The sequence below is a fragment of the Buteo buteo genome, chromosome Z, assembly GCF_964188355.1.
Source record: "Buteo buteo chromosome Z, bButBut1.hap1.1, whole genome shotgun sequence".
Classification (NCBI taxonomy): domain Eukaryota; kingdom Metazoa; phylum Chordata; class Aves; order Accipitriformes; family Accipitridae; genus Buteo; species Buteo buteo.
In genome coordinates this window covers 40,923,529-40,944,430 of record NC_134204.1, presented here as the reverse complement: position 1 = coordinate 40,944,430, position 20,902 = coordinate 40,923,529, and the positions used below count along the sequence as shown (strand labels likewise).

At 37.9% G+C, this 20,902-nt stretch overlaps 1 protein-coding gene across 3 annotated transcripts in view; it reads left to right on the top strand.

Moving 5' to 3' along the window:
• The window catches only part of GDA (guanine deaminase), a 36,105-nt gene that overhangs the window by 7,417 nt on the left and 7,786 nt on the right, over positions 1 to 20,902 (top strand). The window contains exons 2-13 of one of the 3 annotated variants that reach the window (XM_075021157.1): positions 1,052 to 1,140; positions 2,723 to 2,894; positions 5,463 to 5,550; positions 6,816 to 6,921; positions 9,278 to 9,305; positions 11,121 to 11,228; positions 12,276 to 12,383; positions 14,525 to 14,622; positions 16,044 to 16,111; positions 16,585 to 16,731; positions 19,129 to 19,247; positions 20,339 to 20,366. In XM_075021157.1, the coding sequence (XP_074877258.1) occupies positions 1,052 to 1,140; positions 2,723 to 2,894; positions 5,463 to 5,550; positions 6,816 to 6,921; positions 9,278 to 9,305; positions 11,121 to 11,228; positions 12,276 to 12,383; positions 14,525 to 14,622; positions 16,044 to 16,111; positions 16,585 to 16,731; positions 19,129 to 19,247; positions 20,339 to 20,366 (1,159 nt within the window). The remainder of the gene's footprint in view (positions 1 to 1,051; positions 1,141 to 2,722; positions 2,895 to 5,462; positions 5,551 to 6,815; positions 6,922 to 9,277; positions 9,306 to 11,120; positions 11,229 to 12,275; positions 12,384 to 14,524; positions 14,623 to 16,043; positions 16,112 to 16,584; positions 16,732 to 19,128; positions 19,248 to 20,338; positions 20,367 to 20,902) is intronic. The other 2 variants (XM_075021158.1, XM_075021159.1) reach the window with 2 other exon arrangements.

Genomic DNA, 20,902 nt, shown 5'->3' with positions numbered 1-20,902 from the left:
TGCCTCTGCCCTCGTGGCAGCAGCTAGCCTGATTTTCCCAGTGTTTTGGGTTTGTGTGGTGGGTTTTGGTAGGAGGGGAGGGGCTGCAGGGGTGGCTCCTGTGAGAAGCTGCTGGAAATTTCCCCGGCTCCAAGTCGGACCCGCCGCTGGCCCAGGCCAAGCCCGTCATTGACAGTGGTAGCACCTCTGGGAGAAAAGGTTTAAGAAGGGGAACCTGCCGTGAGTGGGGGGATCGGGATGTGAGAGGAACCCCTCTGCAGACACCGAGGTCAGTGCGGCAGGAGGGGAGGAGGAGCGGGGGAGGAGGGGATGCCCCTGCAGCCCTGGTGAGACGGCAGGCTGTGTCCCCCAGCCCACGGAGGGGAGCGGGGGAGCGGAGGCCCACCTGCAGCCCGGGGAGAAAGGAGCCCACGATGGAGCGGGGGGAGGCCATGAACTCCATGGGAAAGCCCGTGCTGGAGCAGTCTGTGCCTGAAGGACTGCAGCCCACGGAAGGGACCCACATTGGAGAAGTTCGTGAAGAACTGCAGCCCATGGGAAGGAGTCAATGTTGGAATAGTTTGTGGAGAACTGTCTCCTGTGGGAGGCACCCTATGATGGAGCAGGGGAAGAGTGAGGAGTCCTGCCCATGTGGAGGATGAAGTAGCAGAGATAACGTGATGAACTGACCCCAACCCCCATTCCCTGTCCCTCTGCGCTGCTGGGGGGAGGAGATAGAGAGAACCGGGAGTGGACTTGAGCCAGGAAGGAGGGAGGGGTGGTGGGAAGGTGTTCTAAGGTTTGGTTTTACTTCTCAATATCCTTGTTTTTATTTGATTGGTTGTAAATTAAATTGATTTTGTTTTTTCCCCAAGTTGAGCCTGTTTTTTTGCCCATGACCATAAGTGGTGAGTGATCCCTCCCTGTCCTTGTGTCGACTCATGAGCTTTTCTTTATATTTTATCTCCCCATCCCACTGAGGGGGGAGGATTGAGTGAATGGCTTTGTGGTGTTTTGTTACCGGCTGGGCTTAAACCACCACAAGTATCTAACTATGTTTTCTTTCTTTTAGATTGTGTTTTTGGAACAATCGGATCAGCAAGAGCAACTGGCTAAGAAGTGGGGGTTCAGAACATCTGACATAAGAGAACTGAGTAACTAGTATGTGTTTTGTTTAATTTCAGCAAATGAAATTTATTCTCTGCGTGAAGTCATGTGGGTCTTTGTGAACACTTTTTGGCAGGGAGCACATTAAATCCAATCTCATGCCCAAAACTTTTCAGCTCTGTGAGAGGTCTTAACACAAGAGCCGCCTGCATCCTGGATGGGACTTGGAGAGTGGACAGTCCGTGTGCTTTTTGCACTCCTTGGTTTGGGACTGCAGCCATGGCTGAATTGTGCTGGCTGATTTACACTGTGCAGAACAAAATGGCATGTTTAGCTTTCATACATGACCTCTTCTGTGCTTACAGAAGTAAATTACTTTCTTTCTTGAGATTACATTTTATATCCATTTTGTTAGCAGCAAGCTGGGCCTAGCTAGCTCAAAAGTCTAGGCTTGGTAAATGTAGGTAACACTAACACTGCAGATACAAAACTAATTGCTTGGGCTTTGACACACTCCCTAATAAAAACTAATAAAATTAGAAGTTTTAAACCTTCTAAACACAGAGCCTTGGATTTCTAACTATATTGCAGCTAGAGTGTTTCTTTTTTCTTCAGCCGGTGAAATCACCCACCTTTCTGGTAAAGTGAAATAGTTTTGGATTGTACCTACTGTGCTTTGCATGCAGTAGCACAACTGTAAGTGACTTGTAGCTTAGAATCTAGACCTGCAGCATCATTTTAGTGTTCAGTTGTTAAAAAATCTGTGTGCTTCATTGGAGGGCTAATCATACAGAATATATGAGTCATCAGACGTTTTCTTCACTTGAAATAGCCTGAGGAAAATGGAAGGTGCAGACTGAGAAAGGTCTTTCAGCATTTCTAGCATGCAGGAAAACAAGAAGAACGGTAACTACAAAGAGACAAAATCACTGTTCATTCAGTAGTCCGGGAGAAGGGAAGAGGAGTGAGAGAAGTTTTATACTGTATGGAGTTCCAGCACAAAATAGTCATAGCAACTTCCTGGTAATGTTGATATATTCATCCCTGTTATTACATGCACACTACATGACAACAAACAATATTACAGTTCCATTGTAAATATGCCTTCCCTGTCAAGATATTGAGCAGAGATTTTTTTCACCAGTGTCTGTGTCTGCATTTGTAGACACAGTGGCTGTTCTTCCATTAAACCTTGATATTCATTGATTGAATATATATACACACACGTATATAATGCAGAGAAAACTGGGATATCGCAAGTTACAGTTTTGTAATTGTAATGGTCTGAAAGCTAGAGGCATCAAAATATATCCATGCTAGGAAGTAGGACTGTGCCCAAATTTTCTCTTTTTCTGGTGGATTCTACGGTGAAGTAATTTTAGTTATTGTGAAGTCAGTTTGGCTTTATTTGTTGGTATTTAGTCTGGGTAAATATTAAAGATAATTGGATTAATCATGCTCTTACATTATTTTTCTCTCAGTTAGCTATATGTAAGTCTGTGTAAAAGTTATTATTCATACCATAAAAGGAGTATGGGTGGAGGTGCTGTAGGAGGTGATAGGCTGATGCTGAAATACTTACTGTGGAAAATTTTGTGACATTTTGGACTATTACAATTTTCTTTTCTTTCCCTAGTGAATTCTTCATGCCAGGAATGGTTGATACACACATTCATGCCCCTCAGTATTCATTTACTGGTACAAGAGTAGATCTGCCTCTTCTTCAGTGGTTAACTACTTACACATTCCCAACAGAAGCCAAATATAAAGACAGTGATTTTGCAGAAGAAGTCTACACCAGAGTTGTTGTAAGTACTGCAAATGTCATTTATCTATTTGACGACATTCATATATGTGAAATATATGTATGTTTTCAGAAGGTCAGCAGAAATAGTAGAGCATGTCTTAATGTCATGAAAACCAGATAAAACCAACAGTATAGCCATTGTTCTAATTGCCAGCCAGGATTGTCCTCTACTAGTTCCAGTCTTGTTCTGTTGTTGCTGATAAGACAGTTAATTTAATCGCATGGTTAACAATGAACTTGTTTATCATCTTTTCTGATATCTGAGTGCAATGAACAACGTTTAAGAGTACTCTCAAAGCTGGTATAGCCAGCAGGTGCTGACAACCTCAATGCAGAAAAAAACAAACATGGTAGAAAAAAAATATTCAGCGGATATTTCCTTTTCTGCACAAGAAGCCTCTATTAAGAAATTGTGTTCTGCAAAGACTACCTGAAAGAGAAGATGCTTCTTACAGACAACAGATCTGGGGTATTTTGGAGTAAAGGAAGACGTTTCTACAGCTGAGGTCCTTGTAGCAGGAATATCTTTCACTGCAGGTGCTTTAGATGAAGTCTGTCAATGGTATTGTGGCACAAAGAGAGAGACTGTGTTTGAGCTAGAGTGGTTCTGAGCAATATAAAGGCTTTAAGGTCAAATTCCATGTGATGAACAATAAGCAGCTAAGTCACATTGCAGAGCGCTAATTCTGTCCTAGAACTGAAATGTATCCTTCAATGTGTGGACTGAAATATCTTCAACAGATTAAATGATTTGACCAGCATAAGTTGCCTTGCATTTGTCTGATACTGTGACAACATGTCTTATCAAAATAATAACATAGTGAATCTGAAATAAATAGTTATACTGTCCTTGCTCACAAATTTTTAAAAAACTTACTTTCTGCCATCTACCATAATAAAAACATGTAGGAGCAGCTTGGTCATAAACTCTAGCGACAAGCACATGCCTTCATCTACTCGCCTATAGAGGTGATCTCACCTTCCAGCTGTGTGCCTCAACATACTGTTACTGTCTCTATCAGTTCAGATTGGATGACATCAGCACAGTTGAAGTGCTTACTGTGCAAGGTGTTTAATAACATCACCCGGAAAAGAACTGCCAGTGGGAGATGGAAGTTAGTTGTAGGAGCTTGAACACAATGGTTAGGCTCTCCCTGTGTGTACCAAATAGGACAAGGTCAGGAAAATGTCTTCATCCCCAAATGCTGCAGAATACCAATTGCTCTGCAATGTTTGATGGGGATGATAATAACCTTCAACTGTTAGAAATACAACTAAAACTGCAGAGAGCAGACACAGTTTTTCATATGTATCTTTGTACTTTGGAGTTGTAATGAAAACATAGTGAATTTTTTCAAATCAAAATTCTGTTTCCAATGAACACTTTCTATACTTGGTAAAAGCAACAAATCAGGTGAAATTTGCCAGATTTTAGCTGGAACCTCCTCTGGACCTCAAATTTTAGGATAGCCAATTCTTCCTGCTGGTGTTTTGGAAACAGAATGTTTTTAGATTTCATTTAACAATCATATTAGGAATCCAGAAGTAGAGAATTCTGGGTTTTAAAAGCTAAGAAAGGCAAAGGTAATTTGTCTCAGTAATGACATTGGGTTTTTTGAGATTCATTTTAGGAACCCTTAAAGACATATTTTTAATTCTTTGCTTTAATATGAATATTGTATGGAAAAGACAGAGCTTGGCTTCATGTTTGTCAAATAATTAGCTCTAGCCATTCTCAAAAGTTGTGTTGGATGTCCCACCTTCTATCTCATTAAAAAAATAAAATAAAATTTTCAAATTCGATTGTAGCCAGAATCCAAAAATGTAATTTAAACCTGTATGTTGGATGGGTAGTCAATATAATATGCATTTAGGCCCAAGATCAAGTGAAGGTATAAATGTCATTATGACTTAATGTAACGTTAAATGTCTCTTCGTTTACTGTTATATCCTCCAAAAGTAATATGAACAGGTATCAACCACGTTCTCCTTTCAAATGGCATAATTAAATGAGTAATTAAATTATACACTGAGCAGTTGTTCTCAGTTTACTTTTACCTTGAAGTTTGTTACTTTGTACTCAGGGATAACAAAGGGGTTTTATACATGAAAGCTTGGCTATTTTTTCAGCCACATCAGGTGGCCAAATGAAAACCACTACTTTTTCCCAAAAGCCTTGCTTTGCTAACATTAGGTACAGTGCTTCAGTGTGAAAATAGGAGAGCCTTTCAAAACTAGGAAGTAACATAAATGACTGGTTGTTTATATTTCTAAATATAAGTCAGAATTTATTTCCAGTTTAAGTGAAGGAAATACAGACTGATTTCTATGTGTTTAGCCATTGTTAAAATCCTGTATGAATTTGGAAGAAGAATTTTTGGTTTTATTAAACCTCAGGCTTAAAAAAGCTATTATGAAATTAAAAATCTAAAATTTACCTTGCCACTTCACTGCACAATTTCACAATAACTGAACGTTCTCGCAGTTTGAAATCAGACTGCCTATTCTGTGTTTTGGCAGCTTGACTATTTTTTTTTCCAGACAAGTTGTAACTGATTTCTTTTTATAGAGACGAACTCTAAAGAATGGCACGACTACAGCTTGCTACTTTGCAACGATTTACACAGATACTTCTCTTCTTCTTGCTGAAATTTTAGGTAAGACTAACAGTGAATTTTGAAGGATGTTGTGCAGACTGTGTTATTTGAAGGAAACAAAGCTTAAGAGTTTTAGGGATCTGTCTTTCTACTAATTAGGTTTTTATTCATTGTATCTGTCAGATTGTGTCCCCAAAATCCACCCTAGTTACCCTTGTTCACTTAACCGCCTCTTTCCTACTGTTGTTTCTGCTAATCTCTTCATTCCCAAATTAGCTGCTGGCTGAGCTTGAATTAGGTCTGCTGGAGTTGTTCTTCTGCTGCAGTTCTCTACTCTTTCTAGCCTTTTGCTGTTTGAGGATGAAAGGGGCTGAATGACAAGACATGCAGTCAGTGCATTAATTTCCTGATATGCTGAAGTTTCAGTTGAGAAATCTCCACACACCCTCTGAAACCAGAACAGTGGGAGCTGGCACCAGGATCTTGTCCCTCCCTTCTGTTCACCATTGCAAATGCCTGCTGTGTGAAAGTAGTGTGATTCTTGCAGGACTTCTCAAGGCTCAACCAGCTCCCAAAACAGAGCAATTTAATGAGAATCTCAGTTTCCACCAAAAATTCCCTAGTCTTTCTGATTTTGTAGGAAAACCTAAAAATCTGAAGCCATTGTATTCAACAACTCAGACAGTAAAAGTGGACAAAAAAGATCTAATTTACAAACACATTTAAAAGCTTAGAATTTAGTATTATATGCATTCCTTTTAAGTCTTACACATGAGTTCTGAGTCCTAGCATGCATAAATCTCAAGAAAGAGGCTAGAAGTAGCTCTGGTAATTTTCTCCATCCAGCTGCACATGGGAGGCATGTTAGGAACTCTTCATTGCTTTCTCTTAAGGAGAGATGTTTTACTGAGATCTTTGTGCCTTTTCTCAGCTCAGGGTAATCATCTACTACAGCTACTGTACTTTGATGCTTGTGTTTCTCATCCTCTACTTCACAGCCATCTTCTTCATGTACTACCATTATGGATTCTGGTTGTGGTTAAACTACAGTAATCTAGTCCTCAATTATAACATTTATAAAGTTGGGTACTAATGAGGAAGAGGAGGACTCCTATTTAGATGTGTGGGGTTTTTTCTCTTTCCTTTTTAGCCTTAAAAGTCACATGGATTGTCCCAACTTAAAGATAAGAAAAGACCATAAATTCTGTTAATCTTAAAGGAAGCTGGCTGGGGTGGAATTTGCTATTTTGATTGCAGTACAGGCTTTGATAGCAGTTTTTGAGAACCAGTGATTCTGAGTTTTATATTCTTATGCATCTCAACAGATAAATTTGGTCAACGAGCATTTGTTGGAAAAGTTTGCATGGATGTGAATGACAGTGTGCCACAATACAAAGAAATTACTGCTGACTCTGTCCGAGAGACAGAAAGGTAAGGTGATTAAATTGATGGCACAACCTTTAGAAATAAGACTTTTTCATACTTCTGAAAAGTGAATGTGAAGCTGACTAAGAACTTACAGGTGCAAATTTATTAGGAACAGTTTTTTCTTCCAACAGTATTGTTTCCTACAGTTCTGGCAATTTCTGCATGACCAGTTGCTGCACAGCCCAAGTGGTTTCTCTCTAGCTCTTCCAAAGAAAGGGAGAAGCTACAGCGCTACGGTTTGGAGAGAATATGTGTATGTTGTTGTCCCTTTTCTGCCTCCTCTTTTCCTTTCACAGCTCTGTGTGTGGAGGTGATGTGACCTGACATGGGATAGTGGGGTGGTAATCAGTTCCTTTGCCCCCATTATCTTCTGAACTATTTTCTTCCCCCATTTAGGATCAAACCTTATTCAAGTTGTAGGAGTCATATACCGCATGTTAAACATACTGTTGTTCTTCTCTCCCCCAGCATAGCACTGTGAAATTACTCTAACTTGCAGCTGAGGGAATGAAGGAGAACAAATCAAGGCAATGTAAATGGCAGAAGGGACCCAAGACTGGAGTATGGCAGCCTGCTGTCTTATATTTCCCTTGTCTTTCGCATCCATGCTCAGAAAATGCTTAAGCAAACATACAGCTTTTCACATGGGACTATTTATTTACTTCTATAGATGTTTCAAATATGATGCTGAAAGAGAAAATACCTAACAGTAATATAAACTTCTTATGGCACTTGTGTGAAGTTGCTACCTTATTTTTGCAAATCATGCTAGAAGAATGTCAGTATAAGTTAGAAATGGTCACGGATTTCTAATGGTGTTTATATTTAAAGACATTTTGAAAACATGTAGTATTAGTCATTTGCACTCTACTAACATTTGTTCTCCTTCACATAAATGCCTAGTTTCCATAATACAGTATGAGTCCTCCTGAATGGGCCTGAAAGTGAGAGAACTTCCAGTTCTCATATTTTTTTAAAGCTTCAGAATGATCTAAATAGCTTTCTTTTAAATACCTATCTTATACCTCCAACTACCTTCTCATGAGATTGTGTCAATAACAAATGTTTCTCAGCTTTGGATGAGAGTGTGCCACAAGTACTCCAGAGCTATCTAGAGAAGAGAGCTGCGTGCTTGTCAGCATGGATCAGGAGTACTTACCTTATCAGGCCTGAATCACAGCAAAACAATTGCAGAAGGATGAAAAAGCTCTTCCATTAAGAGGGAAACTTTTTTTTTAAAGAACAGAAGTATGATCTCTCACACCATCAGAAAATGGTTTACACTGATTTCAGTTCTTTACAGTGAGCTTCTGGAAATATTTATATTGTATGCATGGAAATAATATACAATTCCAAGTGCTTCGTATATTAAATCTAAATCAAAGAATTTGAATCTACTCTTCTCTTGCAAAAAGGGTTGAATAAAAAGTTAGGGAACTGAAATCTAGAATATGTTGTATGCTACCAATTGTTGTAGTCACCTGGAAAGACTTCATATCTGTTCTTCAGCTACAGAAGACAGTGCTTTGAACCCGAGCTTCTTTCCTCATAGAGACGTACATAAGCCAAGAAAGTATAGGGTATTTTGAGAAAGGTATTTTGGTTTTGAAACAATGCCGATGCAGTTCAAAGAATGTGAAAAAGAATGAAAACAGCCATATAGAAGTTTTGGATTATCACCTGAGAATTATACTTGTGTTACAGTTTCTGCTCCAGTGAATATTTTATTATTATATCAGGTGAATCAGTAAGAGGAGAGACAGACAGATGATACCTAATTCACATTGTGTTTTGGCTCTCAAAGTTAGACAATGGTGTGCTCAAACTCCTTTGGTCATTGCAGAAGTTGAGCTTAGGTCTCTTACTTCCAGCTGGTGATCTAGCACGAGCTTCAGTGTTGTGATTCTAGCCTCCAGCATTATTTTCTTTTCCATCTGAAGACATTTGACAAATTTGTTTCAATGTTTGTTGTGACCAAAATTACAAATTTAAGTGTTTTTTTTCTCTAATGTTGCAGCTTTAGCTTATAATTATGTTTTCAATGAATTTAATGTAACGTGCATTTGGTTTTCAGTGCGAACTCAGAGTAATTACCACGTGTCTAATGTTAATTATTGCAAATGAAAAAAATTCTGTATATTCAGGGTCAAATTCACAACTAGCATAATTTGGTGTAACTATCCTGACTTGATTGTGTTGCTTCTTTTTATTTCATCTGAGAATCTGGCCCAACTTTCTGTAAAAAATTGATCTATGTCTGAAATGCTTAATAAGGTATCTAAGTAAATATTTTGTATCTTTTTCATAATTCATAACACAGATGACAGATTTACAACAGATTTTTTTTTACCCTTTTCAGGTTTGTTAAAGAACTACTGGAAAAGAAAGTACGTAGAGTTCTCCTTTTTATTCATTTCTGTATTCAGAAGATGCTGTGTAATACATGAAATACTTAATCCCACTGACAAACACTGCTGGCTTAGTGACAAATCAATAAATATACATCTTTCTGTGTAGTAGACAGATATCATCAGTCTGAAGAACATTCTGCTAGCCATGTTGTTGAGAAATGGACCTGTAGCTGTGTAAATTCAGTTTTGTGTGTCAGAGCACAGCACAGTAATGTTCTGTGCATGTTCTCTATTGACTTTAAAATATTCAGCTTCCTAGGAAGTACAATTTTCTGTTAAAGAAAGGTGGAAGTCAGTCAGTCACTCTGTGGTATACAAACTGGCTGGTGAAAGAAGTTCTCAGCAGCAGATATCAGTGTTTTTACGGTAGTTACTAATCCATTACCAAATTAGTATTCTGAATCAGCACATGTCTTCCAGCGTGTTTCTGAAGACATTCAGGCTTACAGTCATGAGGTAAAGATAGAGGTTTACCCTCCAATATTACGAGCAGGGATACTTTTCTTATCAGCCTGTTGTTTTCAATGGCTTAATTTGTTGACATTTGTATCTCAAAATACTAAAGAACAGATGCCTAGAGTTTAATGTCTAAATCATATAGAATCATAGAATCATAGAATCATTTAGGTTGAAAAAGACCTTCAAGATCATCGAGTCCAACCATTAACCATGCCCACTAAACCATGTCCTGAAGTACCCTGTCCACTCGCTTTTTGAGTATCTCCATGGATGGTGACTCAGCCACTTCCCTGGGCAGCCCATTCCAATGTCTGACAACCCTCTCAGTAAAAAAATTTTTCCTAATATCTAACCTAAACCTACCCTGCTGCAACTTGAGGCCATTTCCTCTCATCCTATCTCCAGCCACCTGACAGAAGAGACCAACACCCCCCTCACTACAACCCCCCTTCAGGTAGTTGTAGAGACCGATAAGGTCTCCTCTCAGCCTCCTCTTTTCTAGACTAAGACTATGTATTAGTAGAGTAAATTGGCTAATCTGCAGAAGTCCTGATCACCTTGTATCTGTGAGATGATGTAAGAAACTGCAAACCAAGTTACCATATACTGTCTTCTAGTGGTGCCACATGCATAACTATTGCATGTGTCTGAAGGCAGAGTTGCAATGCCAGTGTCTACTTTTACTGAAAATTTTAATTTAATTTAATTCAGAAGTGCAAGGTGTAAAGTAAACTTCTGTAGCTCTAGTCTTGGTGTCTCCTCCACTGTTTCCTACTATGTAGCATATCTGGTGCTACCACTTCTTCCTATGTAGGAATCTATCTTCCTACCCAGGGAGTATAGGGACAGTTTGTTGATATCATGAGTGCAGAAGATCAAACAAGAAAAAGGCTTTGGTTTTACAGAACACTGCAGTTTTGCATCATTATGTCTGATAGTCACAGAAGTGGGACTCAGAAAAACGTCTGGTGATTTATCTGGCTTATTTCTGGTAATGCATACTGGACTGTGAGCAAATATGAAAAAGCATCCAGTGCTTCTCCTGAAGTCTGGTAAGAGCTCAGTGACTTGATGAAGGAGTTGTAATGAAAGCAACTTCTTCACTAAGGTTCATTAAAACTGTTTTCAGAAAAAACTTTGATTCTCTATTTCTGTAGTGAAATTTCTAATAAATATAAGGAAATTACTATACAGCTTAATTTGAGTTGGCAAGGGTGCAGCAAGCAATAAGCAATGGAGATAAAATGTAATTGCTATGTGAATGCTTGTCTTAATTATATTTACTGATATATAGATGTAGAATCCCAAGCACATCTTTTTAATATTTTTCAGTATCCGAGGGTACAGCCTATAATAACCCCCCGCTTTGGCCCTTCCTGCACAGAGGATCTGCTGCATGCACTTGGCAATTTAGCACAGGCACATGATCTCCATGTGCAGGTAAGCTCTGAGAGCTCTGTATACAATTTAAATAGTTTGGATAGATGGCATACAAACCAGGGGGTTTTCATAATTTCAGCAAACCACATCCTTACCTTGGAGCCTGTCTTTTAAATTCCTCTGAAATTGTTAATCATACTCCACAAGAACACTGTGACCTGCGCAGGAAATGAGAAGGCTCATAGCTGAAAGGATGGCATAATTCAGCAAGACCCAGCGCATCGTCACTATGAGACCAGTACCCAGTATTGTAGATTAGAGCAACCTTGCATTGCTAAAGGTTGGTCTCCCTAGTCCAAGGGTGTTACATCTGTCTCTCTGCCTTTTGCTGTTTCTGTACACAGCAGATTTCAGCAGATAAAAAATTACTCATCTTTGTATCTTATTTAACATTGTTAACATAGCTGTAGGATTTCCAGTGTGATGAAGTTTCTGTGTTTAAAAAAGACGTATTTTAAAGCTCACACGTCTGTTGAAACTTGGAAATGTTTCTTTTTTGGTTACACAGTTCTAAGCATATACTGTTTTAAAGCTATCCTACATCAGGATTTTTGTCATTACGGACTGGGCATTTTGAAAATATATGCTCCAATGGGAGTACAGGAAGATCAGATTTTTATCTGAGGCCAGGAATTAATCAGCCCATCTGAAGATACATGGAGCAGCTACCTATATGTTGCCCTGATCCCAGGGTCCACTCTGTGGTTGGCTGGTTCTTTCTTTTACCTCACAGTCCTATGTATTATTTTATTTATTATTTTAACATTTGCCAAATACCAAGTGGGGCATTATGTCACCAGATTACTGGGATGGACTATCCAGGCATACCATCTCAAATCACTTTTAAAGAAACAAATAGAGCTACATTTTTGGGTCCCAGGGACCTCTCTGATGAAAAGAGAAACCCAAGGACTAGATCTAACTATAGGCTTTACAAATACTAGTTTCTATCATTACATGTTTAGCACCAGTAGGTTGCTCAGAAGGTTGTAGTGTCAGGTTTAATGCTATTTAAAGTACTTATTGCTATATATTTTCTTATTGCAGAGTCACATAAGTGAGAATGAAGAAGAAATCAAAGTTGTGGAGAAGATGTTTCCGGCCTACCAGAATTACACTGAATTGTATGATAAAAACAAGCTGCTTACCAGTAAGGTAGCTGCATAAAAATTTCCATAACATAGTTTAGATTTATCCAGGTAGAGAATATGATGGTTAACTGTAGTTACCTCAAAAGTTTTGTCAAGGTCAGTGACATCTGGCAAAAAGTAAATTGGTTTTATGTTCTCTGTTGCACAGGTGTTGGTCAAGGTATTGGAACTTTAGATAAGCCCACAATTTTCCTAAGCATTTTAGGGAAGATGAACAATAAAGGTATCTTTTGCTCCCTGATCCATTTTCCAAGGACTCCAAAGAGAATTGGGGCAGTGGGATCAGGAGACTAGGTAAAGCTGGTATTGTAGGAGCTGGTATTTTTTTGGGCAGTACCCAGTTATCCTTATATTACAATGTTTTTCACATTGGTTTTGCCTGAAGATGTGTTCTATGGTCTTATGGTAGGACCAACTTCATTTTTTGGCAGTTTCCTACATAAAAGCAGCTTGTCCTGTCATGTTCTCTGTGTGAATCTCACATGCAGACAGGTATACTTTACTGTTCCAGCTATCCAAAAGCATTCTCTTCTCATTAGCTGATTTTACCAAGTATTGAAAGGCACGGTGGCCTGAAGATTTGAAAGTCATTAAAGCTTTTTGCTGGCAAGATAAGTACAAGCAGATATGATATCAGCCCACAGTAAGTGCAGGTTGGAATGCCAGGGCACACCATATTAGATAGTGGAGAGCCCATGCAAGAGTGACTATGAACAGCCTAACTACAGTCAGAGTGCTTAAACGTCAGTCAAATTTATTTAAAATTTTAGGAAATAATTTTCAGAGGCACAAAGGGCAGCTGGAAACTCATTGGGAATTAGCCACTGAACTCCTATTCCTGTCTACAAAAATGTGCCCCAGTAAATTACTTACTTACGATCCTTTTTACCTGAGAAATCAATGTGAACTGCTTAAGTATGTATGCAGTATTAACTGTTGTTCTCTTGCACAGTCCTATGCACGCTGATTTGTTGTGTCAGTGTACTACAGAGAATATTATTGCTGCAAAAACATAGGTCTTAATTCTGTCAGACTGTTGTATGCACAGCACTGAAAATGGTCACTGAAAACCAGGGTTACTGGTGCCAGGGTCCTGGTTGTTTGGTGAAGCATTCTGTTAAACAAAGCTTAACAAAACCACAGACATTCCCCTCTCCCCAACCACCAAAACTAAGACACCAAATTATTTTTTTTTAATGTTTTAAAAGTATGTTTTTCAGAGCTGTGGCTGAAATATTTCCTTCTTTTTAAAAAGAAGTACAGATCAGCAGAGATACAGTTCAGCAGCTACCATACATATGTCCTTAACTTAAGATGTGGCTATTCTCATTCCATTTTCATTTACATTTGAGCTTGACGAGTAGAGACAGCAAGGGTACAGTGCTATTAGGAGATGCTCAGTGGAAACAGTCTCTGTGCCATTCTCATTTTTATCAGCAGATTGCAAGACCTAACAGAGCTCTTGCTCTTCTCTTTGAGTGGGCATTTGGCATATGAGGTAATTCCAATTAGATTTGTCTGGGAATAGTTGGTTTACGCCCTATTAAATAATACTATTCTATACTTATATGTTTTGTGTATACTGCTTGTGAACTTATTTTTAAAGTCATCTATGTAGGCCAAGAAATAAAAGTCACTAATCAGTTGCACAACAAATTATATTATTTTAATTAAAGAATATTCCAAATATATTTATCTTCCTGGTGCAAACCTTTAGAAAGACAATGGGAAACATGCTAAGAGTACATACACCTTCCATTGTATCTGATGTACTCCTAGCCCCAGTACTTAATTTCTGTGTTAGCTACAAAGTATAAATTGTAAGGTTATTACAGTGCTAGGGCGACTGGGGAATTCTTGCTTTTGTTCCTTGAAGCTCTTGAGTCACAGCAGACACTGCAAGAGTCAGCACAGTTATCTTCTTACATTAATAAATGAATAAAAGTTGAGGGAGTGATATGTCAGGCATACTGAAGTTAATGAGAGTTTCTCACCTGTTGATTTCAACACCTTCATTCAAGAAGTGCCTTAATTTCCCGTGATGGTAACAGGTGTTCTTTTGGCTATTAAAAGCAGTACAGCAAAAATCACAGGCATTAAATTAAATGCAATATTGAGTAAATTGGTGATTCTCTTTTTCTTTAGACAGTGATGGCTCATGCCTGTCACCTTTCTGAAGAAGAGCTGAAACTTTTTAGTCTTCGTGGAGCTGCAATTTCACATTGCCCCAGTTCTAACTTTTCGTAAGTTAAAAAAAAAGAAAAAGAAAGAAAAAAAAAGAAAAAAAAAAGAAAAAAGAAAAAAAAAGAATGTTGTACAATTAAATAAAGCTGCTGTTAGCAGTACCCTGAGTTCAGCCTACCATTACAAGGCTATGTATATAATACCCCATTCCACCATGTCGTGGTTTAACCCCAGCCGGTAACTAAGCACCACACAGCCGCTCACTCACTTCCCCCCACCCAGTGGGATGGGGGAGAAAATTGGGAAAAAACGGTAAAACTCATGGGTTGAGATAAGAACAGTTTAATAGAACAGAAAGGAGAAGATAATAATGATAATAATAATAATAAAATTACAAGAATATTAATAATAAAAGAATTGGAATATACGAAACAAGTGATGCACAATGCAATTGCTCACCATCTGCCAACCGATGCCCAGTTTAGTTCCCAGCAGCGATCTGCCTCCGTGCCCAACTCCCCCCAGTTTATATACTGGGCATGACATCACATAGTGTGTAATACCCCTTTGGCCAGTTTGGGTCAGCTGCCCTGGCTGTGTCTCCTTCTTGTGCCTTTCCAGCCTTCCTGCTGGCTGGGCATGAGAAGCTGAAAAATCCTTGACTTAGTCTAACACTACTGAGCAAAAACTGAAAACATCAGTGCGTTATCAACATTCTTCTCATGCTGAATCCAAAACTTAACACTATACCAGCTACCAGGAAGAGAATTAACTCCATCCCAGCCGAAACCAGGACACACCAGAAGTGACATACTGGATTGAGCATGACCATTCATGCTCCACTTCTGCGTGGTATGCTCTGGACTGACTTGTGATTGTTCAGTATAGTCGTATATATGTGTGTGTATATATATGTATATATAAATAAATATTTATTTTTAAACTTTATTTCTTTTGACTGTTCTATCAATGGCAGATTCAGGCCATCTCCCTTTGCCCCAAAGTATGCTTATGTTTGGGGGAAATGGGAATGGGTTATATAGCCTTCTTTCTATTAAGCGATAATGAGATACTGTGTAGTATCCAGCCAGGATACTGTACTAAATGTTAACAGTCATTTTGCCTTTAACATAATCAATATCTTGTTTGTGATGATTTACTGGAGCTCATGAAATGACCTCCCATCTCTGGGAATATACTTTACATCATATTTGGATTTTTTCACAGCTATGCTGAGAGCTCATTTTCAGCAGATAACTATAAAACTGTGGGAGTTTTTAATTGAGAAAAACTGCCTTTATTTTTAGTGATTAAATCCTATCTTTCAGATATATGAGTGCAAATGCTCCATCCCAGTTTAATAAACACAATCTGTTTCACACGTTCTGAGAGCCTTTGTCATTAAATGACTGTACAGCCCTACTCTTCCTGAACTTTCTCTGCGTGTATCACACAGAACACATTTCTTCTTCCAACCCAGGTTGTGCAGCGGTATATTAAATGTGCAAATGGTCCTGAAACACGACGTGAAGCTTGGCCTTGGCACAGGTTAGTAGGTTGCTGTAAAAATGGTTTCTTTTGGAAACCGTTGGGAGATACAAAAACATGTCTGCTTGTTTGTATTTAAAAGTCAGCATGTCTCCAACTTATGGACCTGCTTTTTTTCCCCCACTACTTCTAGAGTAATGAAGTCTATAGTACTGTAATCTAGAGCTGGTCCAAAAGTGTTTAAAAAGAAAAGCAAAAATCAATGGAGAAAATGTTGTTCCTGTCATGAGAGTAAACTGGGCTTGAACAAGAACTTATACAAGGTTTCTGTTACTCTGTGTTGTGTTCTATTTACCTGACTTTGAATGGGAGAGCACCTTTATTAGGATTTATACATTCAGAGGCAGTACTCAGCAGTAAAACTTTTTGTGTTTACCACATCTGCCACTTCGTAACATTTAATTAAAGCTCATAGAAATTTAACCCAGAGAATTATTCCCAAAGCTTGTTTCTAAGAGTCTGATCCCTTCTAGATGTTGCTGGTGGATATTCAGCTTCTATGCTTGATGCCATCAGGAAAACTATGATAGCATCTAATAGCCTTGAGATCAATAAGGTGAATGAAACAGGACTAACTCTTAAAGAAGCTTTTCAACTAGCCACTCTAGGAGGAAGCCAAGGTAAGAAGAAATTTCTTTAGGATGTACACAGAGCGCTACAACTCGTTTTGATATTATGTCTCCCTGTCTTTAAAAGGTGGCTGAATTCACAGATTTTCTGGTGCCAGAGTGAAGTCTAAAATGGTATCTGCTGGGTAGAGATATGCATCAGTCTCTCGTACCTGTACTAGGCTCATTACAGAAGAGTGTTTGTATTGATGTTGAGAGTTTAATAGTAGAGTCTTAATGATTTTTCAGGGTTGTACATTTCCTTTGCAAAGATCCTCAGACTTCTTAATCATTAGTGCTTGTATGTTTATCAGACCAATTGGAAAGTCTTTGTTTTCTCAGCAGCCAACACTTAAGAGGAAAAGCTGTGCAATTACTGTGAAATCATGCATCCTGTTTGTCATCAGTTTCTAATTTTGTTTCTGCTTTTTGAGCTCTCAGTAAGGTCACTGTCTTTCCAGCAAATCAAAACATCATGCAAATCACTGCTCAGTCAGAAAAAAGCACAAAGTTTAAACAGGATATGCACCATGGTTGTTTAAATTGCAGTTGCATCTGCAGAATATAGTCATATAGTATAACAGTTATTATGGTTCACTGGCACGTTTCGTCGTGATCAGTATGCATGTACTGATTTCTACAGTTAACAAGGTTTTAACAGAACTTGTATGAGAGCAACCAAACTTAGCAGAGAGCAAATCCACACATATGTAAAAATTTATTACTGTTCCAGTTAGCAGAAATGAGCTCACTACCTGCTAAAGAACTGGCCCCAAGTCTTTTTTAGTGTAATATTTTTGTAGTTGTCAAAAAACACCTTTGGGAACTATTAATAGAAGTTTGAAAGATGTAATGAAAATGTCATCAAACAGGTTTTCTCAGGACTGTATTTGAATTTCTGGAGGGTGTAATGAGGAAATAGAGAAGACAGAAAATGGGCAGGGGACAAAAAAGTAGAGATCTTTTCCCCACAATATATACTGTTCTCATAAAAGGTGAGAATAAATTAGGTGAGATACAGAAAGGAAAACTTATAAAAATCCTGAACTCATGTGGTTTCCCTTTCCAGCTACTCTTGTGCTTGTTCTATCTGGGTTTTTAGGTGTACTTAGTAATGTGTTTATTTTATATATTGATTTTGAGCTGTTTTACCCTTACTGAATCACTTTCACGGGTAGAAATTACTCGTACAACCTTCCAGTAGCCTGGACAGGTACAGTTTGCAGAAATTTAAATGAACGATTCTTTGTTGCAGTGATTTGCTTTGCTGAGACTCCTAAACACTTGTCACCCTCTTGTGTTTAATCTAAAAATTGCAGTCTGCTCACAAATCTGAAGGAATATGAAATCATTTTCGTTGAAACTGGTAGGTAGTCAAAATATTTCACCATTTGGAGGAGTTTCAACGTTTTTGAGGTATTGTGGAGTTCCAAACTTCACTGAAGGCTGAAGTTCCTTTGTTGGACAGGAGCAATCTGAAAACAGGTGAACAGGTTATTTGCAGATGTTATCCCCTTTGATGACTTAGTTTAACTCCAGAGTATTAGAAAAGTTGATTTAATATGCAGACAGTTTGTACAACTTAAAACTATCCTAAATCGCTTCCAAGGAGACACAAAGGCCTCTCTTCAGGTATTCCAAGCACTTGCAAGCACCTGGTCACTGAAGATGAAATTACAGATTTTCAGTGCTTTGTGGACCTGAGAACCAGAGGTTGTAATGAAGCTTTGAAATAACAAAGCTAAATAACAGACCACAAGACAAGCTATGAGACCTTCAGATCTAGCTATGATTTTTTTCCACACCATATTGTTCTTTGTTCCTGCTAATTACCCTTAGGTATCCTCTCTGCACACCTCTTTTATTATCATATTATTATATGTTGCTATAGTAATAAGTCTATACAACCTGTCAAAGTTGCTTAAACTGTTTAAATGATTAAATCTAATACTGCCTTAACAAGGTGAGTATTATTATATGCTTTACTGTTTCTCTGACTTCATTTCATTCATTGCCCCTTTTGAAGCTTTAATGTTCTTGCAATGTAAATGATTGTTATTTCACTTTAAACAGTGGCCTATACATCAGTTCTGCAATGACACAAAATCAATGGAGAACATTCAAAGAACAAAAACAAAAAGAGGGGTTCAAATTGTTTTTCAGGTTTCTTTTACCCTTAACAGATGCTCTTCAGAAATTCACAAAATATATGTGTTTTTACTGAGGAGTGGCTTAAGAACTCAGATGCTAACGTACTCACTGTTGACTTTGCTTTAATGTTTTTCCTTGTAATCATCTAAATTCTTGTAGTTTTTGTTATGAACATCTCAAGTAAGTTGCCAGGTGCTTCCAGATGGTGGAAAGAGGCTTGTGTTGAAGATCTGTTTGTGATCTTATTTTCTTCCTCAGCTCTAGGACTAGATGACGTGATTGGAAACTTTGAGGTTGGCAAAGAATTTGATGCCCTGCTAATCAACACGAAGGCTTCAGACAGCCCTTTTGACTTGTTCTCGGCTGATAATTTTGAGGTAATCAGAACAGGATTAATGATCAAAAAAATTACCAGAAATGATGTGGGGAAGGTCTGTGATACAGCCAGAGTAAGTCTCTTGAGGTTATTCCAGTAGCAGGAGTCAGGTGTACTCCACCACTGCTGTCTTGTTTCAGCCCAAGAGGTTCTGTGGTTGTTTTTTTTTAGAATCTTGCTCTCCTCAGTGACAGTCCTATATCCCCATGAACAAAAATGCGTGCAGCATTTATTAATGTATGTTTTATTAGCCCAAGCTGACAATTAGAGTTAGCTATTTGCAATGATAAATGGCAGCCAAGAAAAAGCAATTCAGTTTTAGTTAACACTTTGAGTTCAAACTCAAAAATGGCAACCTGTTCCCAGATAAAGACTAGGTTGCCTTGACCGCACTGCTATTGTAAATTTAAGCAAGAACTCTAGACAGCTAATTTGAGTTGAAAGCATGGGTTTTATGCAAATATATAAGCAATGTTTGCATTATGCAATGAGCACACCTTCTCATACACAAACCTTTTATAATTAAAAAGGTAATGAACAACTTGAATTTACTTACGTGGCCAGACTGTCTATCACCATCTCTATTCTGAATGTCGCCATTTACTTAGAAATGTGGTCATAAGTGGTGAGGTAATTGTTCCTTAATTTGTTTCAGCCACAATAATCTGGATTAGATTGAATTATTTAAGTTTTAAATCTTTTTCCTAATTCAAATAATTCTGGAAAAAAATATTTTCCAGTTTAAGAAGTCTAAACCTTTTTAGGTAAGTTAGCAGTTCTTAGGACTTTAAAAATGCTTACAATTTTGTCTTATTTTTCAATAAGTGAATCTGAGAACTCTAAAAAAGAGGGAGGGGAGGTATGGTGTTTTGGGCATATATTTGTCAAACTTGTGCAGTGTTTTCTTCCTATGGTATACAGCCTCCTTACTGAAAGTTATTTATAGGAAAACACGCAAATTAAGTTTTGATTTTACTGTTAGTAGGAATATTTGTGAAAACTATTTCTAGCAATTCTTTCAAGCTTCAAATAACTATGACCTGGGATATCAGATACTGTTTTCTGAATTTGGTTTTCTCCCATTTTTTATAGGACACTGTCCAGAAGTTCCTGTATCTAGGTATGTTCTGAGTCTCAGCCCACATAAAATTCTCTTGTTGTTTCATACATAAAAAATTGCCTAAATTAATGTGGAGGTTAATATTACATTTATTTACAAATAATTAAATATACATTTGTTTACAGTAATTAAATATATTTACATTGTATATAAACATTAATATGTCACCGTTATTAATATTTATTTACATTAACCAAATATACATTTACTTACATTTATTAATTTTTATTTATAAATACTGAGTAAGAATGAAGTGGTTTGGCTTTTGTTCTTTGGGATGTAGTCAAATAGTCAGTTTAACATGATCAGATGCACCAAGTTTGTCAGATTTATTACCACATGTATCTTTATCTACAATATGAGCTAAATCATGTTTCACAGTAAAGTAACACTGACGTGCTAATCCCCAGTTCAGAAACAGTTCAGCTCAGAAGGACTTCTGCAGACCAGTTGCCATTGTCATTTTTTCACTCTCAAACTAAAAAGGCCTTTAAAACAAACAAAACCCCACTCAAACAATCCCACCCTGCTAAGAG